The sequence below is a fragment of the Ambystoma mexicanum genome, chromosome 6q (assembly GCF_040938575.1).
Source record: "Ambystoma mexicanum isolate Mex_15411 chromosome 6q, UKY_AmexF1_1, whole genome shotgun sequence".
NCBI lineage: Eukaryota > Metazoa > Chordata > Amphibia > Caudata > Ambystomatidae > Ambystoma > Ambystoma mexicanum.
This window is the reverse complement of record NC_090937.1, coordinates 201406992-201426426: the sequence shown is the minus strand read 5'-3', so window position 1 is coordinate 201426426 and position 19435 is coordinate 201406992. Positions and strand designations below refer to the sequence as shown.

The 19435-nt window shown below is 48.7% G+C and overlaps 1 protein-coding gene across 1 annotated transcript in view; it reads right to left on the bottom strand.

Moving 5' to 3' along the window:
• SNX30 (sorting nexin family member 30) overlaps positions 1 to 19435 on the bottom strand; it is a 749650-nt gene that overhangs the window by 90087 nt on the left and 640128 nt on the right. Inside the window, exon 7 of the mRNA XM_069630640.1 lies at positions 11869 to 11955. Within this exon, the coding sequence (XP_069486741.1) occupies positions 11869 to 11955 (87 nt within the window). The remainder of the gene's footprint in view (positions 1 to 11868; positions 11956 to 19435) is intronic.

The following is a 19435-nucleotide window of genomic DNA, read 5'->3' as shown; positions in this document are numbered from 1 at the left end:
GAGCACCGCTCGGACGAAGCTGCCGCCTCATCGACATCGTTCTACCTCGTTTGTCGACGGACGTTCGACGCCCCGTGCCTCCCGCTTGAAAGGGAAGGCATTCAAGAAGGGCCGTCGATTCCCCGTCACCGAACAGCGAGTTCCTCGACGTTTGTCGACGTCTCTTCGAGGAGCTCGACTCCACCAGGTACATTGGGGGGGGTAAAAACATTATAGGAGAGAATAAGACGTGCAGAGCAGTATATGGACTGGGCGTGTGCTATATCTGGTGTTAGAGGTTGCCCAGGTGGGGGGGATCTCCACACAGAACCGTGCCTAGTGGTAGGGGCCAGTATTCTGCCTATTGCTCAACCATCTTATTTTCTCTCCTCTCTCTATTGCTGGTTTCACTCTATTGGTCTGTGTCACATTGTACAGTATTGTTCATGCACTTTAATGAGATCTAGGGTGGTACCACTTTAGGATTGTATATATTTGCCATTGTTGATTTTTCCGGAGTACAAAGTGAGTTATTATGATAAATGTACATAACCTTAAATATTGATTATATAAAGACTGTGTTCTAACCAATACAGAGTGTGGATATTCCTTTGTGGGGGCTTGGGGACTACACTGTACTTAAGAACCAGCCTGCATCACCTCCTGAGAAGCTAGGCCTTGATTGCTCGACCATTGCTACCGAATAGAGAATCTTGGCTGGGGTCTCCTGTGCCTCTCCTCCACCATATAGGGAGCGGAAGTACAGACACCCCCCACCGGTCGTTGAGGCCCTTCTCTCACACACCCCACTCGCAATCCTCAAGGACCCTCCACCCAGGTGATCCTCCCTCGCTTCACCACCCCTGGGGTCCCGATCCAAAAGCGATGGCCATTCCCTGGCCACCTGAAAAGAGGATCTAGGGGGAGTAGGAGTGAGAATACCCTTGGTTTCTCACAGTAAGTCATTACCGAAGCATGCTCTACTGATCACCACATGGATGATTTGCGGAGACCACCTCCCCATCCAGACGTGGAGATTGCGGGCTGAGGCATTAATGGACACAATATTTAAAGATCAGCTAGGGGATGAAATTGTGTAATTCTTTGAGCTGAATGAGGGCAGTGTTGACAGTACGACATAGTATTTCAAGGTGGTGATTAGAGGGAGGGAATAGCCAGAGCTGGAGGTGCTTGGAAAACCCTGCGGATGGAGCTGGCAAGAATAGAAGCAGATATCCAACACTCTGAAGCTCTCCAGATATCGATAATGCTAGGGAAAGGGTTTCGGTGCTTGGGAGAGGCTGCATACATTTTATTTTGAGGTGTATACTGAGAAGCTTCATGAACATGGGATCAAAATGGCAGAATGCTTGCTTGGCTATGCCTAGACACACGATAGGGTCGATTGTGGAATAACGTGGAGAGCAAGGACTAGCACAGACTGAGATAAATGGAATACTATGAGGTATTGTATGGGGATGATGGGAAAGTGGATGAGACGGAAATCTAATGCACATTGACACAAATAAAATTACCCAAGCTGACAAGGGAACAGAAAGTGCTACTAGATGCCCCCTGACTGAATTGGAGCGGCGGTCACCTTCCTTCATTCGGGAAAGATGCTGGGCGGTGATGGCCTCCTGGCTGCATTTTATAAGGAAGACAGTAGGGATGTAACACCAAAGTTCTTGAGGACATATATGGCAGCTTTCGATATAGGGATACTTCCAAGGAGTATGAGGGAATCAGTGATCATTCTTATTCTTAAGAAGGGGAAACCACACAATAGATGTGATTCTTAGAGACTCCTCTCCATGCTTAACCAGGACTTTAAGATCCTCATGGTTAAGCAAGCTGGCAGATTGCAACTGGTCATTGCCTCACTTCTACATAAAGACCAGGCGGGCCTTGTCCCGGGTAGGAACACCTCCCTCAACCTGAGGAGGCTCAATTATGTTATAAATCGGACTAAAACAGCTAATAAGCAATATGTGGTGGCCGCTCTGGATGCCATCAAGGCATTTGACTTGTTGCGGTGTGAGTGGATGTACACACTGCACTCCGGCATTTTGGTATCAGTGAAGGTTTTCTAAGCTGGATAAGGCTGATACACACTCGGCCCATTGCTAGGGTAAAAACTGGGAAGAATATATCCGATACACGAGACAAGGGTGTCCACTGTCGCCCATGCCGTTTATTCTGTCATTGGAACCTTTGTCAAAGTTCATTAGGGCCAAATTCAATATGGCCGTTGTATTGGTAGATGGTAGTAGACATTTGATCTCCCTTTATGTGGATGATATGCTGCTATATATTCAAAGCCTAGAAAGCAACCTGCCCTATATTCTGGAGGTCATGGATAACTTTGCCAGACTCTCTGGCATTACAATTAGTGGCAGCAAATCTATTGTTTTCCCTCTAGCAGAGATGACTGCTCGGGATAATACCCAACTTCCTGACTTTGGATTGAGATGGGCTTTAAATACTTGGGGGTTAACATTTACCATAGTGCGCGGAATCACACAAACATAACACTATAATTGAGCACTGGCTGGCATCTCTAGATCAATGGGCTTAAAAGGAAACTGGTTAAAACGATTATACTTCCCCCCGACTATTGTATCACTTTACGAATGTCCTTTTCAACAACCCTAGATACTTCTCTAAGTCCCTAAACACCTTGGTGAGAGACATGCTTTGGGGTAAGGGCAGGAATAAAATCTTGCTTGATATTCTATGTGGAGATATGAGGAGGGCGGTATCAAATTGCCCTATCTTGAGGGGCATGCGCAATTTGTTACATGTTGGCTGTCTGATGTCAGTTTCGTCACAGAATTTATGCAGTTGGCTATAAGCCCGATCCTGCTGAAAGAGGTCCTGCAGATAGATTTGAATAAGCTGCCTTGTTGCCCTTCCCCAACCTCCCTCCTGGGGGGTTGGAGGAAAAAATCTGGCATAGGGTCCTGAGATTCTTGGGGACAAAGGAGCCTTACTCCCCCATCATTCCACTGACAGTAACTGTTCACTAACGAGTGGGAGATGCAAGGATGATAAGGAGGCGATGGGAGTTTCTACATGGGGTAATCTGTTTCATGACCAGGTGTTGATAGAGTTCAAGTTGGTGATAGAAGAATGGGAATAAACTTGGGTCCATTTCTGATGTATATGAGAATGATTGGACTCACAAAGTCCTGCTGGTTATGTATACCAACAGAACTGGAAACTGATGAGATGAACAAGTTACTTTCATACCTGGTAACGTTCTTTCGATGGGATGTTCCGATGACGTATTCCATATCTACGACAGGTAATCACCACAGCTGTGCTGCTTCGGAAAATTTTCTGCGTCCTGCATCGATGTCGATACGCTGTTGCATCGATGTGGATACGCTGTCCGAGGGCCTCCGTCGAGCCGGCGTCACTGGATGTTATAAGTAGGACGCACGACGTGCGTAGCCTCAGTTGTAGTTTTTTCCCAGAACGTGTGGCACCAATCTTCTGCCAGTATGACCACAGAAAGCCTTGCGGAAACGTAAGCTGCAATCGCATATGAAATTCTGTAGCGGGCAGGCTGGGAGGGAGGGTACAATATGGAATACGTCATCGGAACATCCCATCGAAAGAACGTTACGAGGTAAGAAAGTAACTTGTTCTTCGGAGGGATTGGTTCCTCTGACGTATTCCATATCTATGACAGACTCCCAAAGCAGTACCAACGTATAGAGGAGGGAAAAGAATTTAGAAATTTAGAAATTTAGAATGTCCAATTAAATTGCAGAATAAAGGACCGCCTTGCCAAACGCCAGATCCTGCCCATGGATGGAATCTAGGGAGTAGTATCTTACAAAAGTATAAACCGAAGCCCATGTGGCTGCTTCACAAATGTTACGAATGGGAACACCCCTCTGCAGAGCAGTAGAGTAAGCCAAACCCCTAGTAGAATGGGCCCGTAAGCCTACCCGAGGGTCCTTACCCACCAAGCGGTAACATTCAGAAATTGCCAAGATAATCCATCTAGACAAAGTCTGCTTAGTAACACCTTGTCCCAAACGCCTTCCAGCGTATCCTATAAAGAACTGATCGTCCACTCTGACCCGGAAAATGCGTGAAATGTAGAAACTTAAAGCTCTCCTAGGATCCAACCTATGGAGCCTCTCCTCTTCCTCACCAGGATGCGGGGATGACCTTCTGGCTTAAATGAAATTCCGACACAACTTTCGGAAGAAAGGCAGGAGGAACCCTAAGGACAATCCTGTCCTTCTGAAACACTGTGAAGGGTGGCTTAACAGAAAGTGCCTGCAACTCACTCACTCTGCGAGCGGAAGTAACCACAACCAAAAATACAGTTTTAAGGGTTAACAGTCTTAAAGGACAAGAATATATATAAAGGCTCAAATGGAGCACCCATTAGGAAATTTAGAACCAGGTTCAAATCCCAACCGGGCACCTGAAAAGGTGATGGTGGAAACACATTAGTGATCCCTTTCAGAAACTGAGAAATTAAAGGAATCTTAAAATAAGAACACTCCTCAGACGAGCGCTTAAATATGGACAGCACCGCCAGGTAACCTTTATCGGTACCCACTTGCAGGCCCTTGTGGGCTAAGGAAAGCAAAAAAGACAGAACCACAGGAATGCCCATTGAAAAAGGATCCACATTTTGAACGCTGCACCAGTCGCAGACCTTTCACCAACGGCAACGGCACAGGGACTTTGTTGCAGGTCGTCTGGCCGAAAGCAACACCTCCATCACATCTTTAGGGAGGTCCCAATCCTTGTACCTCAACCTTTCAGAAGCCAAGCGTGAAGGTTAAGAGATCTGACCACTGCATGGAGAACCTGACCCCCTACCGTGAGAGCAGATTGTCTCGGTAGGGAAGACGGCGTGGAGGGCAGATGGACAAGTCGAGAAGGTCCGGGTACCACGTTCTCCAGGCCCATGCCGGAGCAATGAGGATCATCCGGGAACCAAACCTGCTTAACCTCCGCAGCACTTGCGGAATGACGGGGACTAGAGGAAACACGTATAGCAGTGGGAAGGACCATGCCACCACGAACGTGTCCCATAAGGATCCTCTTGGAGGAAATTCCCGTGAGCAGAACCTTTCGCACTTCCGGTTGACACTGGTGGCGAAGAGATCCACTTATGGGATCCCCAAAATGGCGGAGATCTCCAGGAGAATCTCCTGAGCCAGCTCCCACTCGTGAGAGATCGTAGTCTGCCTGCTCCGAGCGTCCACCGTCTCGTTTTCATCTCTGGCCAGATGAACTGCAGAGATCGAAATTTCCTGCTGGATGGCCCAGAATCAGAGCAGCCTAGCCTCTCTGCACAGAGGAAGTGACCCTGCCCCCCACTTTATGTTGAGGTAGTGCATGGCCACTGTGTTGTCCGTCAGAATCAGGACATTCTTCCCTCTCACAGTCATTAGAAAAGCCTTCAGGGCAAGCCTGATGGCCCACAGCTCCAACAGATTGATATGGAGTCTGGACTCCGACAGAGACCAACGACCGCTGACTCAACTCGTTGGCATGAGCTCCCCATCCCGTGAGGGATGCGTCCGTCACGATCGTCACCTCCGGCCAGGGTAGCCAAAACGCAGCCCCCTTCATCAGATTGCCTTCGACGGCCCACCACAGAATGTCCTGGGCGACCGAGGGCGGCACCTGAACGGGATCCGACATCCTGCCGGAGGACTGTGACCACTGCATCTTGAGAGCCCACTGCAGAGATCTCATCCACAGTCGTGCCTCTGGCACCAGAAGAATGCAGGATGCCATGAGGCCGAACAACCTCAAGAACTCTAACGCCGGGAAACTCTGGCCATGCTGAAACTTGTGCACCATCTGCAGAATGTGTTGAGCCCTCACCTGGGGAGGCGAACACTGCCCCAGAGATGTGTCGAGCACTGCTCCGATTTACTGCAGCCACTGGGTAGGTGTCAAGTAGGACTTCTTTAAGTTGAGGTAGAAGCCCAGATTGTGAAGGGAGTGGCAGGTGACTGACAGATGATCCAGGACTTGCTCAGGAGATCGCGCCCTGATCAACCAATCGTCCAGGTAGGGGTAGACGCGGATCACCCCTTTCCTGAGATACGCTACCACCACCACCATGAGCTTGGTGAATACCCTTGGGGCGGAGGTCAACCCGAACGGCAGGACCCGAAACTGAAAATGCTAGTCGGCAACCGCAAACCTCATGTACTTCTTGCACTTGGGATAAATCGCCACATGAAAATAAGGGTCCTTGAGGTCGGAAGACACCAACCAGTCCTGAAGTTGAAGGGCCTGGAGGACTTGAGAGAGAGAGTAAGCATCTTGAACTTGTCCTTCCTGAGAAGCTTGTTCAAACCGTGCAAGTCCATGACGGGTCTCAATCCCCAGTCTTTCTTCGGGATCAAAAAATATGGGGAATACCATCCCTTGTTCCTCTCCGCTACAGACACCAGTTCTATGACGCCTTTCTCCAGCCGGGATTTGATTTCCTGTGCAAGGAGCGGATCCGGAAGCTTCAAACAGACATTCCCTGGTGGATTGTCGTTAGGCCTCTACCGGAAAGGAAGACAGTAGCTGTGGGCTATGATCTCCAGAACTCACACATCTGAAGTAATGGCACGCCATTCTACAAGAAGCTGCGCCAGCCTTCCCCCAACCGGTGAAGCATGGGACATGGCCTCATGACTGAGCTGAAGCGGCTGCGGCATTGCCAGAGGGTAAAGAGGCAACTACCCAGGTGGCCTTGGCACCTCGAGTACCTTGTTTTCCACCTCTGGCGCTCCTACGGTGGCCCCTTTGACTTGCAGCCCCTCTCGCTCTACCAAAGGAAGAGTAGTAACAAAAAGAACCTCCCCTCCACTGCTGTCCGCTAGGACGAAAAGGCAGAGGTTGGCGAACTGCAGCGCTCAACGACTTTGCTGCAGCTTTGGAGGTCTGCAACCTCTCAAGGCTCTAGTCAGCCTTGCTGCCAAAAAGAAGTTCACCATCAAAGGGCATGTTGAGAAGCCAGGCTTACACATCAGGAGCAAACCACGACTTCCTCAACCACGCAAATCTGGGTATTACGGTGCTCGCCGCCATGGACCGGCTGACACAATCTGCCATGTCCAGACCCGACTGTACCGATACACACATGGCATCCTTGCCATCCTGAACAAGAGCAAGAAAGCCATCCCGTTCCTCCCCTTCGGGAATATGTTCAGCCGCCAAAGAGACAATTCCACAGAATACGAGTGAAACGTGCTAAGGCACACACAGAGTTGGCTGCCTGTAAAGCCATAGCCCCTGAAGAAAACACTTTCTTCGCCCAGCCATCAAAACGCTTGTCGTCCCTATCAGGAGGGATGGTAGGGTATGACGCCTGTTTTGCCGGGGCCGTAGCCGCCTGCACCACCAAACTCTCCATAGTGGGGTGCGTAGTCAAGTAGCTGGGGTCGCTACTGGCTGGATGGTATTTTTTCGGCAAAAACTTGCCCACTGCCGGGAGACTCTCCAGAGCAGTCCAAGCCGCTGCCACCCTTCTTTGCAAGGCCATATGGCATGGCAGTACCGGGTCAGTTGGTGGACCTTGGTCCAAGATATCTGTCAGGTCATCCTGCAGAAAATCCCCTGGTGGTGCAGACCACCCCAAGTACTCAGTCACCCGCGACATGAGGCGCCAGTATGAGGATTCAGCATGCGTACCCAGCTCAGGCCTGCCAAACTCAACCTCCGGGGAGGTGTCCAGACCACTGGTGTCGTGCAAAGACTGACGCAGGTCTTCTAACTGGCTATGACCAGATAATAGGTCATCAGGAACCTCCTCAGGAACCAGACCTTCATCAACCCTTCACCCACCTCAAATATAATCAAGATGCTGGAATAAATCCTTAGATGAGGGCACAGAAAAAGGCACGTGTTTGGACTTGGCCAAAGCCTTCCTCGAAGTTTCCACCGGTCTACGGGGCACCTCCGAAAAAGCCTCCTCAAAAGGCATCGACGGAATCGGCGTCGAGCGTGGTGCCGATGGCTTCGACACAGGACTCTGGGCGGTGCCCCGAGCGTGTCCTTCGACAGCCTCTGCACCGAAGGCGTCAATGGCGCCCTTGGAGGCAGAGCCTCGAGAGAGTCCCTCGACTGCCTCGGCGCCAAAGGCATCAACATCTTCTTCGAAGACCTCACAGGCTCTGATGGTCTCGATGGCGCCGAGGACCGGGACCTGGAGCGGGCATGGCTAGAGCGATCCACTTGTCCGACCAGGACCTCGAAGGTTCCTGGTGATCGCGCCGACCACTCGAGCCCGAAGGCGTGCAAACGGTGGCTCTAGCACGTTCCCTGCCAGCGTCTTTCGACTGCGCGGACGGAACGGAACCCTACGACTGAAAAATCGCCAACATCTCCTTACAAAATGAATCTCATTCCGCAGGAGAGGAATGCTTGTTGGGACAAGCAACCTGCCGACGGGTGGAGTCCTCGCACGAGGAAGGCGACCGGTGATGGCGCTTCCGGGATTGCCTCGAGGAGGCAGAGGAATGGCGGGACCCACTCCAGGACCGAGACGCCCCTGGACTTCCGCCGACGATGCGGAGAGTCGCCCCTCGAATCGTCGGTCGAAAGCCCAGTGGATTTCGACTTCCAGGGCTTGAACACCTTACCGACAGAAAGCTTCTTTCTGCTCCCGCAAGGCCTTCGATGTTAACTACTGGCAATCGTCACAATCGTCCGTGGCATGGTCCTCACCGAGGCACCAGAGGCAGGCGTTGTGCGGGTCAGTCAGCGACATCTTGGAACCGCAGTCCAGACACTTCTTGAAACCCGGCCGCAGGGTAGAAGACGAAGACATCAGGGAATCTTCACAAACAAACAGGTTTGAAGAACCGATAGAATAACCAGAAGAACTGAGGCGTGTCGAGATCTCTGAAGCGAACACGTGCGCGGAAAAAACAGAACTGAGGCTACGGGCGTCGTGCGTCCTACTTATAACCTCCGGTGACATCGGCTCCACGGAGGCCCTCGAGGACAGCGTATCTACGTCATCAACGCAGGACGCAGACGCCGAAAATTTGCCGAAGCAGCACAGCTGTGGTGATTACCTGTCATAGATATGGAATACGTTGGAGGAACCAATCCCCTCGAAACTTACTATACTTTATGGCTTGACAGAGGGGGGGACACTTATTATTATTCTGCTTTTATTAAGCGCTGCATGCCCATAGGCCTCAGGGCACACTGTGTCTAGGTTACATGGGGTGCTGCTGGCCAGACTACATGGGAGGAATCTTAAGGTAAAAGCATGCTGCTTAGAGGATCTGGGTATAGTGCTAGACGAGACTCACTGGGAAATGCACTATTGTATATACATAGGCTGTCTAGAAATGCCTGACAAAGACTCATTCAGATCCAGCTAGTACATAGGACATATATGACACCATATAGAAAAGCAAAATATTCTCGATCAACGCCCCCTCGCTGCGCCAGGTGTGGAAGTGAAGAAGCTGCTCTGATGCACATCTTGGGCATGCCCGGTGGCAAAATGGTTCTGGGTTGTGTGAGAAAATCGACAGTACTCTCCCACCTGCTCCACGGGACTGGAGCGAGAAGGGATAAAAGGCAGAATTTGCAAGCGGCAGGAAGTGGAAAGTAAAAGGAAAGCGAGAGAGAAGAGCGGAAGGCAAGAAAAAGGCTTGAAGATAAATGAGAAGGGTGCAAGTGACTCGAAAGTGAAGTGAAAGTGAGCAACAGTGAACGAAACAAGTGTGCAAGAGGCACGGAAAGGAAAAGAAAAGGGTTTACGAAAGCAAATAAATGAATGTGCAAGAGGCACCGTGAAGAGAAAGTGAACCCAAAGGGAAGGTGCCAGGGACATGGCAAACAGAGAAAGCAAGACAAAGAAGTGAGCACAACCAAGTGAATGATAACCAAAAGGGTGCAGCAAGCACCTAGAAGAGAAAAGGGTCAAATAAAAGCAAGTACAGCAAAGATCAGAGTGGTCATGATAAGGATGAGCTAAGAAAGTACCGTATTCGAAGGTCTCTGATATTACCCCATGAGAAGGTTATATGCGAAAGGAACTGTAAACAAGAAACAGCACATCTTGACAAGTTGAACGTTTTGTTTAAAACTGAAGAGGCCTAATCTTAGGGACGGGAACCCTGAGAGGCCTAAGAAAAACTGTGATGTCAAATTGAACTTGTGTTTGAAACTAAAGGGGCCTAAGCTTGGGGAAGGGAACCCTGAGAGGCCTAGCAGAGGTGAACTTTATTTGGTGAAACAAGGAGGCATAAGCTTGGGGAAGGGAACCCTGAGAAGCCTGGAAGAAACAGTTCTTTTTTTGTTTGATTTGAAACTTGGAAGGAGTGAAGCTTCGGGAAGGGAATCACCAGGAACTAAAGACATTGAGACTTGTTGAACTGAGTATACAAACTTTGTGGAGAAGAACTGATGAACAACTTCTTTTTGATTGTGCTAAACATTGAAGATATTCACCAAGCCACACCTGGTGAGAAGACCACCTGAAACCAGGCTTTGTATACATTTCTTTTCGAATCACTATTTTTCCTTTAATGAGACTTCCTACCCCATTTTATCAGAGTTAGGGTAAGCATAGGTTAGACAGGTGGAATTTGCCTTTGTACTTTCAGACGTCAACGGCTCTTAGAAACATCCGTTGAGGGAACCCTCTCTTTGGAGTTAGGGCCAGTTAGATATTATAACACCAGCATTGTAGTAAATAAAGGTTTTTGGAAGTATAACACTCGAGTCTGTGTCTCTCTTGATGCCATGCCTGTCTCACAGATGGCATTCAACGGAAAATGGAGAATGTAGGAATAACCAGATTTAAGGGGAAACCTGAAACTTGTCTATTGGGTAGGTACCTTTGTCCAAATAATACCAAGCATGTTATGAAACTACTAGACTTGGCTTGTATCCTGGCAAAAACGCAGAATTGCTATCCTGCAAGGATGCATCAGGACGCCGATTTGAGGTATGGTGGGCTGATCTCAAAAAATGCGCTGCAGCCTCTTTTGGGGCATGCAAGACATGAATGGTAACTTATTAGATTGGTACTCACTTATCCGATCACTGTTCTTCCCCCAGGATGATATGCCACCCTGAAAAATGAAATATACTGGGGAAGTGAGATACCGTGCAACCTCTTCGATACCACAGTACTATAGATGGGTATGAGGTTACTGGACAAGGGTGGAAATTCATGTATGAGAATATCGTACCTGCGGATATACTGCTCTACTGTAATCTCTTATTACGAATGAGTATAGTTCACACTGGGTTCAGGTGCGAAGGTAAGCTGTTTTATATGTATGCATTTTATTCATTGTCATACTTTCATTGCTGGAGGGAGTACAACACCCACCTGAGCATTGTATTTCTTTGTGTTGAAATGCTAATGAACACATTTCTATTTAAAATAAATAAATCACTTTGCTATTTACCCATCTAATCCCAAAATTACGGATAATACATGTGTGAATCTATAATGCAGTTGTACTGCAAAACCATTGCATGTAGGTGTAATATCAGTTTGATATTTAGAATGATCCAATCACAATAGTGGTAGATTAAATGATCTCCAGTAAATTTTGATTTATTTGAAGGAGGAAAAACCTGTTAGTGGTCCTCTATGAGGAGGCGGGGCGAGGTTGGAGTGGTGAGTGGGATTTACAAGAGAATACATTATTTAACATGTTAATAAGACATTTCATTGTATCTCCTGTAAGTGGCACTATTCCTGCAAGTAAAGTAAGCCGTTTCAGCAGAGGCAAGCTTACCTATGGACTTCTTCAAACATTTTTCAGGTGACGAGCCGGCTTACTTCTGCTGAAATCCCCCCTGCTTTTGACAGGAGAGTCCACGTTGGCAATTAAACTAGCTTTGCTTATACTGGTCAATACTAACCCCGGCACGCTCTTCCCGTTTCAAGGCTGCCGCTTCCAATTTCGCCTCATACTCAGCTTGAACTTGGTCTCGTTTCTTCAAGACATTCTAGGAAGCAAAAAAAAAAAACAATCTTTCAAGATTGGTCTGGCACAACCAAGAACTGTTGTAACGATTTTGGAAAATGGCCGAAATCAGACCAAACCCCACCCCCCACCTCCCACCCCTCACACTAAGAAAACAGGAGCACGTATATCTAACATTGGGCCTCATTCCGAGTATGGCGGTAAGGGATAGCGGCCACCGGTAACGAGACCGGTGGCGGTATTCCCTTACCGCCATACTCCGAGTTACCTTTGCGCCCTTAACGCCTGCTTTGAGCAGGTGTTAAAGTCGAGGGCGCAAAGGGGCCTCCAAGCCAATAACGGTGACCGTAATGAACGGTCACTGTTATTTGCATCTTCCCCATTCCCATTGAGCCCTATGGGGGCTCATTTGGGAATGGGGAAGAGCCTTGGTGAATGGGGAATTACCGCCCTGCCAACCTTGGAATGGGGCGGTGATTCCGCCATCCACCAAGGCGCTGCCGGTCCGGGTACGGCATCAACCAAGGCGTTAATAGCGCCATTGGTTAGCGCCGTACTCGGAATGAGGCCCATTGTCTCTTAAAGATCTTGCAGTGACATCTACCAGTTTAGCAAGAATCTCATGAACTCCCCTCCACAACCATATCATCATGATGGAAGTTTCCAAGTTCACAGCATAGGCTACGTCTTGTGAAATTAGCAGATATGTTTTTTCGATTGACCCGGTTTGCTTGCCTTGTAAATGTTTGGGCTAATGGAAAATATTTTTAAGAGAGACAGAGCACAGGGGTGGGAAAGAACACGCTGCACCTGGCTAGGAAGGATTACATCCTTTACAAAAGACATCCCCTAGCATCCTACTGTCTTTATCTTTTACTACTTTTTTGATTTTTGGTTGCTAAAATGGCAGATTCCCCCCCACCCACTCTCCGAGCCCCAGTTACCCAAAAAAACAACCTCGCATTCTATTCCTTCAATGCACACTATCTTTGTATCTTTGCATACCCACGTCCCTTTTTCTTGAACAAAGGTAAAGTCATCTGCGTGTTACCTCCCTCTACTTTCAGGCGGGAGCTAACACTTTAATTCTGCCAGAGTGGCTACCTTCACAGACTTTTGAGGATGGAGCAACATCAGTGAATGGGGCCCCCGTCTTGTTCTCCCCAAGGAATGAGTGGGGGAACGAATGTCAAATTAGCACCAAGTTGAGCATTTACAACAATAGACCAATGACGTTGCCCAGAACACAAGATTTAAAGACAACATGCACATTCTATCAGCATGGTAATGATGGAATGTGAATAGAGTGATCTGTTGCTAGGTCATGGTCTTAGCCCAAATTGTCTGCGAGGTCCCACTGGCCCATCAGAAGGGGGGGCGCCGTACAACACACTGCAAAGTGTGGGCCTTGAGTTTGCGCCCTGGCATCCAGTAAACTAACATAGCATGGCCTAGCCAAACCTTGAATTATGTAGTACAAGAGTAACACCTCCCTCCTGTGGGACAGAGATCTTCCCTACCATGCAGCTTTGTTGACGGGTAGCAGCAGGGTAGGAAATCAATGCTGGTTCTGGGAAGCCGGAACACTATACTAGAATCTATGATACCTTGACTATACATCATCCTGTCCAATCAAGTTGTATGGCCCGTCGCTACTTTGACCCTACTCTAGGCAAAGGCTTGGAGTACCACCAGCAAAGGCACACCAATTGACTGAACAGGGACACTGCAACAATAATCTGATTCTAGGCAACCTAGAGTATCACCAGCAATGGAGTGCAAATGGACAAGGTTCTGACCTTAAAACCATCAAATGGGCTCAATATAAGGGCCGGTTGTAAGAAGAAAACCGGAAGCGCAAGAGAATGTGTAGAAGCAAACTCAACAAATTGGTATACCATTGGCAATTCAGGTACTACAGAACAGAATGTATCAACCAAAAAAAGCTCATTGTTCATGCTGTACAGAAGCAGTGAAACATGGCCAGAATCAAGGATTCAACATCTAAGAATTTAAGAACCCTGCAGCCTGTAAGAACGAAAGCCATGCAAGAACTCGGATTTCACCACCACACACTTCAGCAACAAAATCCAAGACCACTCGGATAGCAAAAGACAAACTCTGCCCTAACCAATCGGGGAAGCAGCACAAATTCGTCTATGCCATCATTAACTGATTTTCACCCCTTCAGTAGCCTGTACTTTTTCTCTACAGGCAGCTGCAGCAAGCTGTACTTAAGATCTGTGTCCCCTCACTGGCTACAAAACCACAGCCAAGCAACTCACACCAGCAACTGCCTTACTATTCCATGGCCAACAACTCCATGAAGCAAATAATCATTTATCTCGCCATCAAAACCTCATTCATCAAATATCTCCCTAAAAAATCCAGGCCAACAGACAACCCATCTAATCTCGGACACACCATTGGCAAAATCATTTGGAAATGAAGTCTCCCTTTGAGACTACATCTAGATCAAAAATCCAACACTGGGAAATTCTACCACCACATATCGAGAGCATTTAATTCAAGCAACACCACACTGCTAACCATGTCAAACAGCAAACAGAAACAGCATGGAAGGTTCATGTTCTCCCTCACAGCAGCAAAACACTGGAAACCTCTATACAAATTCCTCCATGCGGAATACCACCTAACCTTCAGAAAACAGCTGAAACCTGGTCTTTTCAACTAACTTCTTCACAAAACCAGCACTGGACGCCCACTGAACTAGACAACTACCAGCCTCAACTATGACTCCCGGAAGGCATCCTGCAAACTATAAAAACCTATTGGAAACTCTTCTAAATTCCACCAATTAACCAATCGGAAAACAGACCCATTTCAGTCAGGCAGCACATGACGGAAAGTAAATCAAATGATTATCACAGCAAACTGCATCTTTCACATCACCAGTACACACAAAATACATCAGTACCTGAGTTGGCCCAATGTTAATCCCTTCTCCCACATCACCCGTACTGCCGGTATGTCTATTGCCCCCAGGCAACTCACCACTACATCACACAAGCACATCCCCCACAGAGAGCTGCCCCAGGCCTAGCAGATACCTCATGAACATAATGGATCTTGAACTAAGCTCTGCTCTTTAGTACCATTTAACTACCTCATATCAACAGACAATATAACCTGAAACACATGTAAACTATAAAACGCTGGGCTCTCCCAGCTGGTAACCCTGTCCCAAAGGTCTCTAGCAAAACCATAGAAGCATACCACTGCACTTCTGACCTGCACCAAACGACACCACAGGTTTACGTCTGCCTCTCCCGCTAAAATTCCACTAAAATTCCCTACCTCTTACAGAAACATGAGTAACAAGACCAACAACAAATGGGTCGAGGGTTCTTTACAAGTCTGCTTTACTTCCGTACAAAATGGCACTTCACCTGAGGCACTATTTCAGCTTTCGAGCCCATGGAAGGCGGGTTTCATGGGCATTAGGTGCCCGGAAGCCTAACTTAACATTCCCAAGAAAAACGAGGCCCATTTAGAGCACCTAATCAGCTGGAATAATAGTCATCCCCTCCCCCGATGAGTGGTATCGCTATTTGCACCAGTTATTAGGGGGCAGCAGGATAAAGAACAGTTTTTTTTAAAATTACAAATCCCAGGCAGTTGTGTCCTGTATGGTGCCAATTTGCCACAGAGCTGGGTGGAGGACGCAAAAACTACAAGTGCACCCTTCCCTTTCTGACTAGCATACAGCAGGTCGACTAGTTGGCTAACCTTCCTTGTGAGAGATTACAAAATTCCCTGCATTCAGCAGGGAATGACGGCACTGTGCTGCAGATTAACTCATATTCTGCTTGATCTCAAGATGGCAAACTGCCTCGCCTGCTAAAATTCCACTAACATCCCGTTCCTTTCTTTACAGAGCCAGGAGCAGCAAGACCAACAAATTAAGTGGCAGGTCAAAAGAAGGAAACCGATCTTCGATTTGTTGATATTCTTCATCAAAAGAAAAGTGAAAACTCTTGACTTCCCTATACTACAGGCTTTCACTACCTAACAAAACTAACTAGGGCGCTCGGCATCACTCAGCGATTCCAAAAGTAAGATCAGTCTTCTGTCCAAACTAATCTAACCCGTCCCTACCACTATAAAAACAAGTAAGGCACAGGCAAATGACTCCCTTCTACTGTGGACTGCTTCTCAGCAAGTTCACTTTAGTAAAGTATTGGTAGGTAGTTCTCTGCAACTACTTTTATCAAATCGTATAGTTCAAATATTGGGTTCTTCAATTTTTTCAATAGTGTTTTTTACATGTTGGTTCTCCCTCTTTTCCATTCTTCTCTCCTCTGATTTTATTTGTTTCTATCTCCTTTTTCCTTGGGGCGACTGTTACTCTTGTCAGTTAAAACTTGAGACTGTTTACTCTCAGGGGTCAGTAACGCAAGATTAACCATTTTATTAAAATAAATATTTGATAATCAAGCCTTGCTCACCCTACTTTATCAGGGAATTCCCTAACTAGTCTAAAGACTAAGGGCACCACTCCTAACAAACTGGCCCTCACACTAAAAAACAAAACAAAAGTAATCATAAACATAAAAGAATAAACAATAATTAAACAATATTTTGGATGACCTTCCACATGTCCTGTATAAATCCCTTCCCCAGGGTTTTCCAAAGTGAACTTCCCAAATGTTCAAAAGAAAAGTCTTGAACGAACCAGTTCTTGTAAGTTCTAAGTCAAAACAAAAGTTTATCAAACAAAAACCAACTGGTAGCAATTCTTCAGCTTTCCGTTGAACAGATGCCCTTCCAATTGCAGCCAAGAAAAAAGCATCAATGGTAAGGAACAAGTTACTTACCTGTAACTGTTGTTCTCCAGCATGTGTCTGGCATGGATTCACATGCTCATGAATATTCCCCGTCAGGCTTGGAATCCTAGGTAAAGAAAAAAATCAGTTTCGTTTCTGAACTGTCTTTCCACTAGTAACCAATCACTGGTCTCTGGGTCATACTGCCCCCAGCCAATGACTGCCCTCTCTACCTAAGCCCCTCCTCTGGCAGCCATCTTCAGATTTGGTAGCACGTAAAGTGGCAGTAGGACCAAGAGAAGAGCCGCAGAGGGGTAGGAGGGAGGGTTCGCATGTGAAACCATGCCAGACCCATGCTGGAGAACAACAGTTATAGGTAAGCAACTTGTTCCTTCTCCAGCATGGGGTCTGGCATTCATTCACATGCTAATGAATTTAAGAATACATAGCAGTATACACACGCACAACCACAGGAGGTGGCAAGGCTCAACATTAAGCATCTCAACAACTCAACATTCAGCATCTCTTACCTCCTCACCAGGTCCACCTTCAGGCGAACAGGTTGCGCAGCACTGCCTGGCCGACTCTGGACTCCTCCCTGGAATCCCAGTCGACGCAGTAGAATCTCGTGAAAGTGTGCGTCAACCTCCACGTAGCAGCCCTGCAGATGTCCAGCAAGGGCACACCACACAGGAACACCGTGGTAGCAGCAATCGCTCTGGTTGAATGGGCTCTCGGACGGCCAGGCAACGGTCGGTTTGCCAACCGGTGACAGTACAAGATGCTGCCCGAGAGCCATCTGGAAATGGCAGCCTTCGAGATGGCCTTCCCTTGGTTCACAGGTCCAAAGTTCACAAACAGCTGTGATGTCTTCCGAAAACTCTTTGTGCGGTCCACGTAGAACTTCAGCACTCTAGCCACATCCAGCGAGTGCAAAGTCCTCTCGGACGGCGACGAAGGCGACGGGAAGAAAACAGGTAACACCAAGGGCTTGTTGAGATGGAAGTCTGATGGCACCTTGGGCATGAAGGAGGGGTGCGCCTTCAGCATCACCCTCGTCTCGTGGAATGTCAGGTAGGGTGGTTTGCAGGAGAGGGCCTGGATCTCTCCCACTCGTCGTGCGGAGCTGATGGCCACTAGAAACGCTGTCTTCCACGATAGGAACTTCAAAGGTGCCGAATGCAGAGGCTCGAATGGCGGCCCCATGAGCCTGCTCAGCACCACGTTGAGGTCCCACGCCAGGGCCGGAGCCTTCACCGGCGGGAATGATCGGAACAGTCCCATCATAAACTCATTCAGTAGGTGATGAGGCCACAGAGATGATCGCCCCGGAGCACTGGTGTAGCGGGAAATCGCAGCTAGATGAATCTTAATGGAGGCATGCGGTAGACCCGCCTTGGCCAGCAACAGTAGGTACGGCAGCACTTCAGGGGCCGTAATCCGCAGAGGGTTAATCTTCTGTGCACGGCACCAGACAGAGAACCTTTTCCATTTGTGTCCATAGCACTTGAGAGTTGTGGACGCCCTGGCCTTTGCAAGCACCTCCTTGCAGTCCGCCGGGATATCGTACCTTCCAAATTCTAGTGCTGCAAGAGCCAGGCCTGCAAGTTCAGCAACCCCGGGTCGTGATGGAGGATGGCGCCTCCTTCTCTGGCGTGAAGGTTTGCGTCCGTCGGCAGTTTGACTGGGGGGGGGGATGCTGACATGTCCAGAAGGTCCGGGAACCAGATCTGCCTCGGCCACGCCGGTGCGACAAGGATCATCCTGCACCGGGACCGTCTGAGTTGGTTGATTAGTCGCAGCAGCAACGGCAATGGTGGAAACTCATACAGGAACAGGCCGTCCCAGAAAAATGAGAAGGCATCGCCCATGCTCCCCGGCTGGGGAAACCTGCTGGCGAACCTTCGGAACTTGGTACTTGGTGTTCATCGCCGTCGCGAATAGGTCAATCTGGGGATTGCCCCATCGCTGGAAAAGTAGATCCACTTGATCCTGACGCAGTTCCCACTCATGGCACGAGCAAAGCTCCCTCTGAGCGAGTCGGGGATGGTGTTCTTTATTCCTGCCAGATGGTAGGGTACCAGAAACATCCCTTGGGCGACGGCCCAGTGCCACAGATCTTGGGCTTCCTTGGATAGGGCTGGGGATCTGGTGCCTCCCTGCTTCCGGATGTAAAACATTGTGGTGGTGATGTCGGTGAAGATCCTTACCACCTTGCCCTTGAGGGACGGGAGGAACAACCTGAGGGCCCAGAAGAGGCTCGGAGCTCCAGGACATTGATGTGTAGCAACCTCTCCTCTGGGAGTCAAATGTCTCTTGCCTGGAGTTCTCCGGTGTGCGCTCCCCATCCCTCCAGGGAGGTGTCCGTCGTCACAGTCTCCTGATGTGCCGGGGTCTGGAAGTCCATACCCGCCGCGAGATGCGCGCGGGTGCCCCACCACCGGATCGCTTGGCGGAAGGTCTCATTGAGCGAGATCCTGTCTTCGAAGCTGCCCGCCGCCTGCATCTAACGGGCATCGAGGAACTCTTGCAGTGGACGCATCTGCAGCCTGCACAGGCGCACGAGGTAGATGCACGAGGACATCATGCCGAGCAGGGACTTAATGGACATCAACCTGGCCACGTCCATGGTCGACAGCCGTTGCACCTTGCCCAGGATGGCCTTCGTCCTTTTTTCCGACGGAGAAGCCAATCGCGCCACTGTGTCGAGCCTGG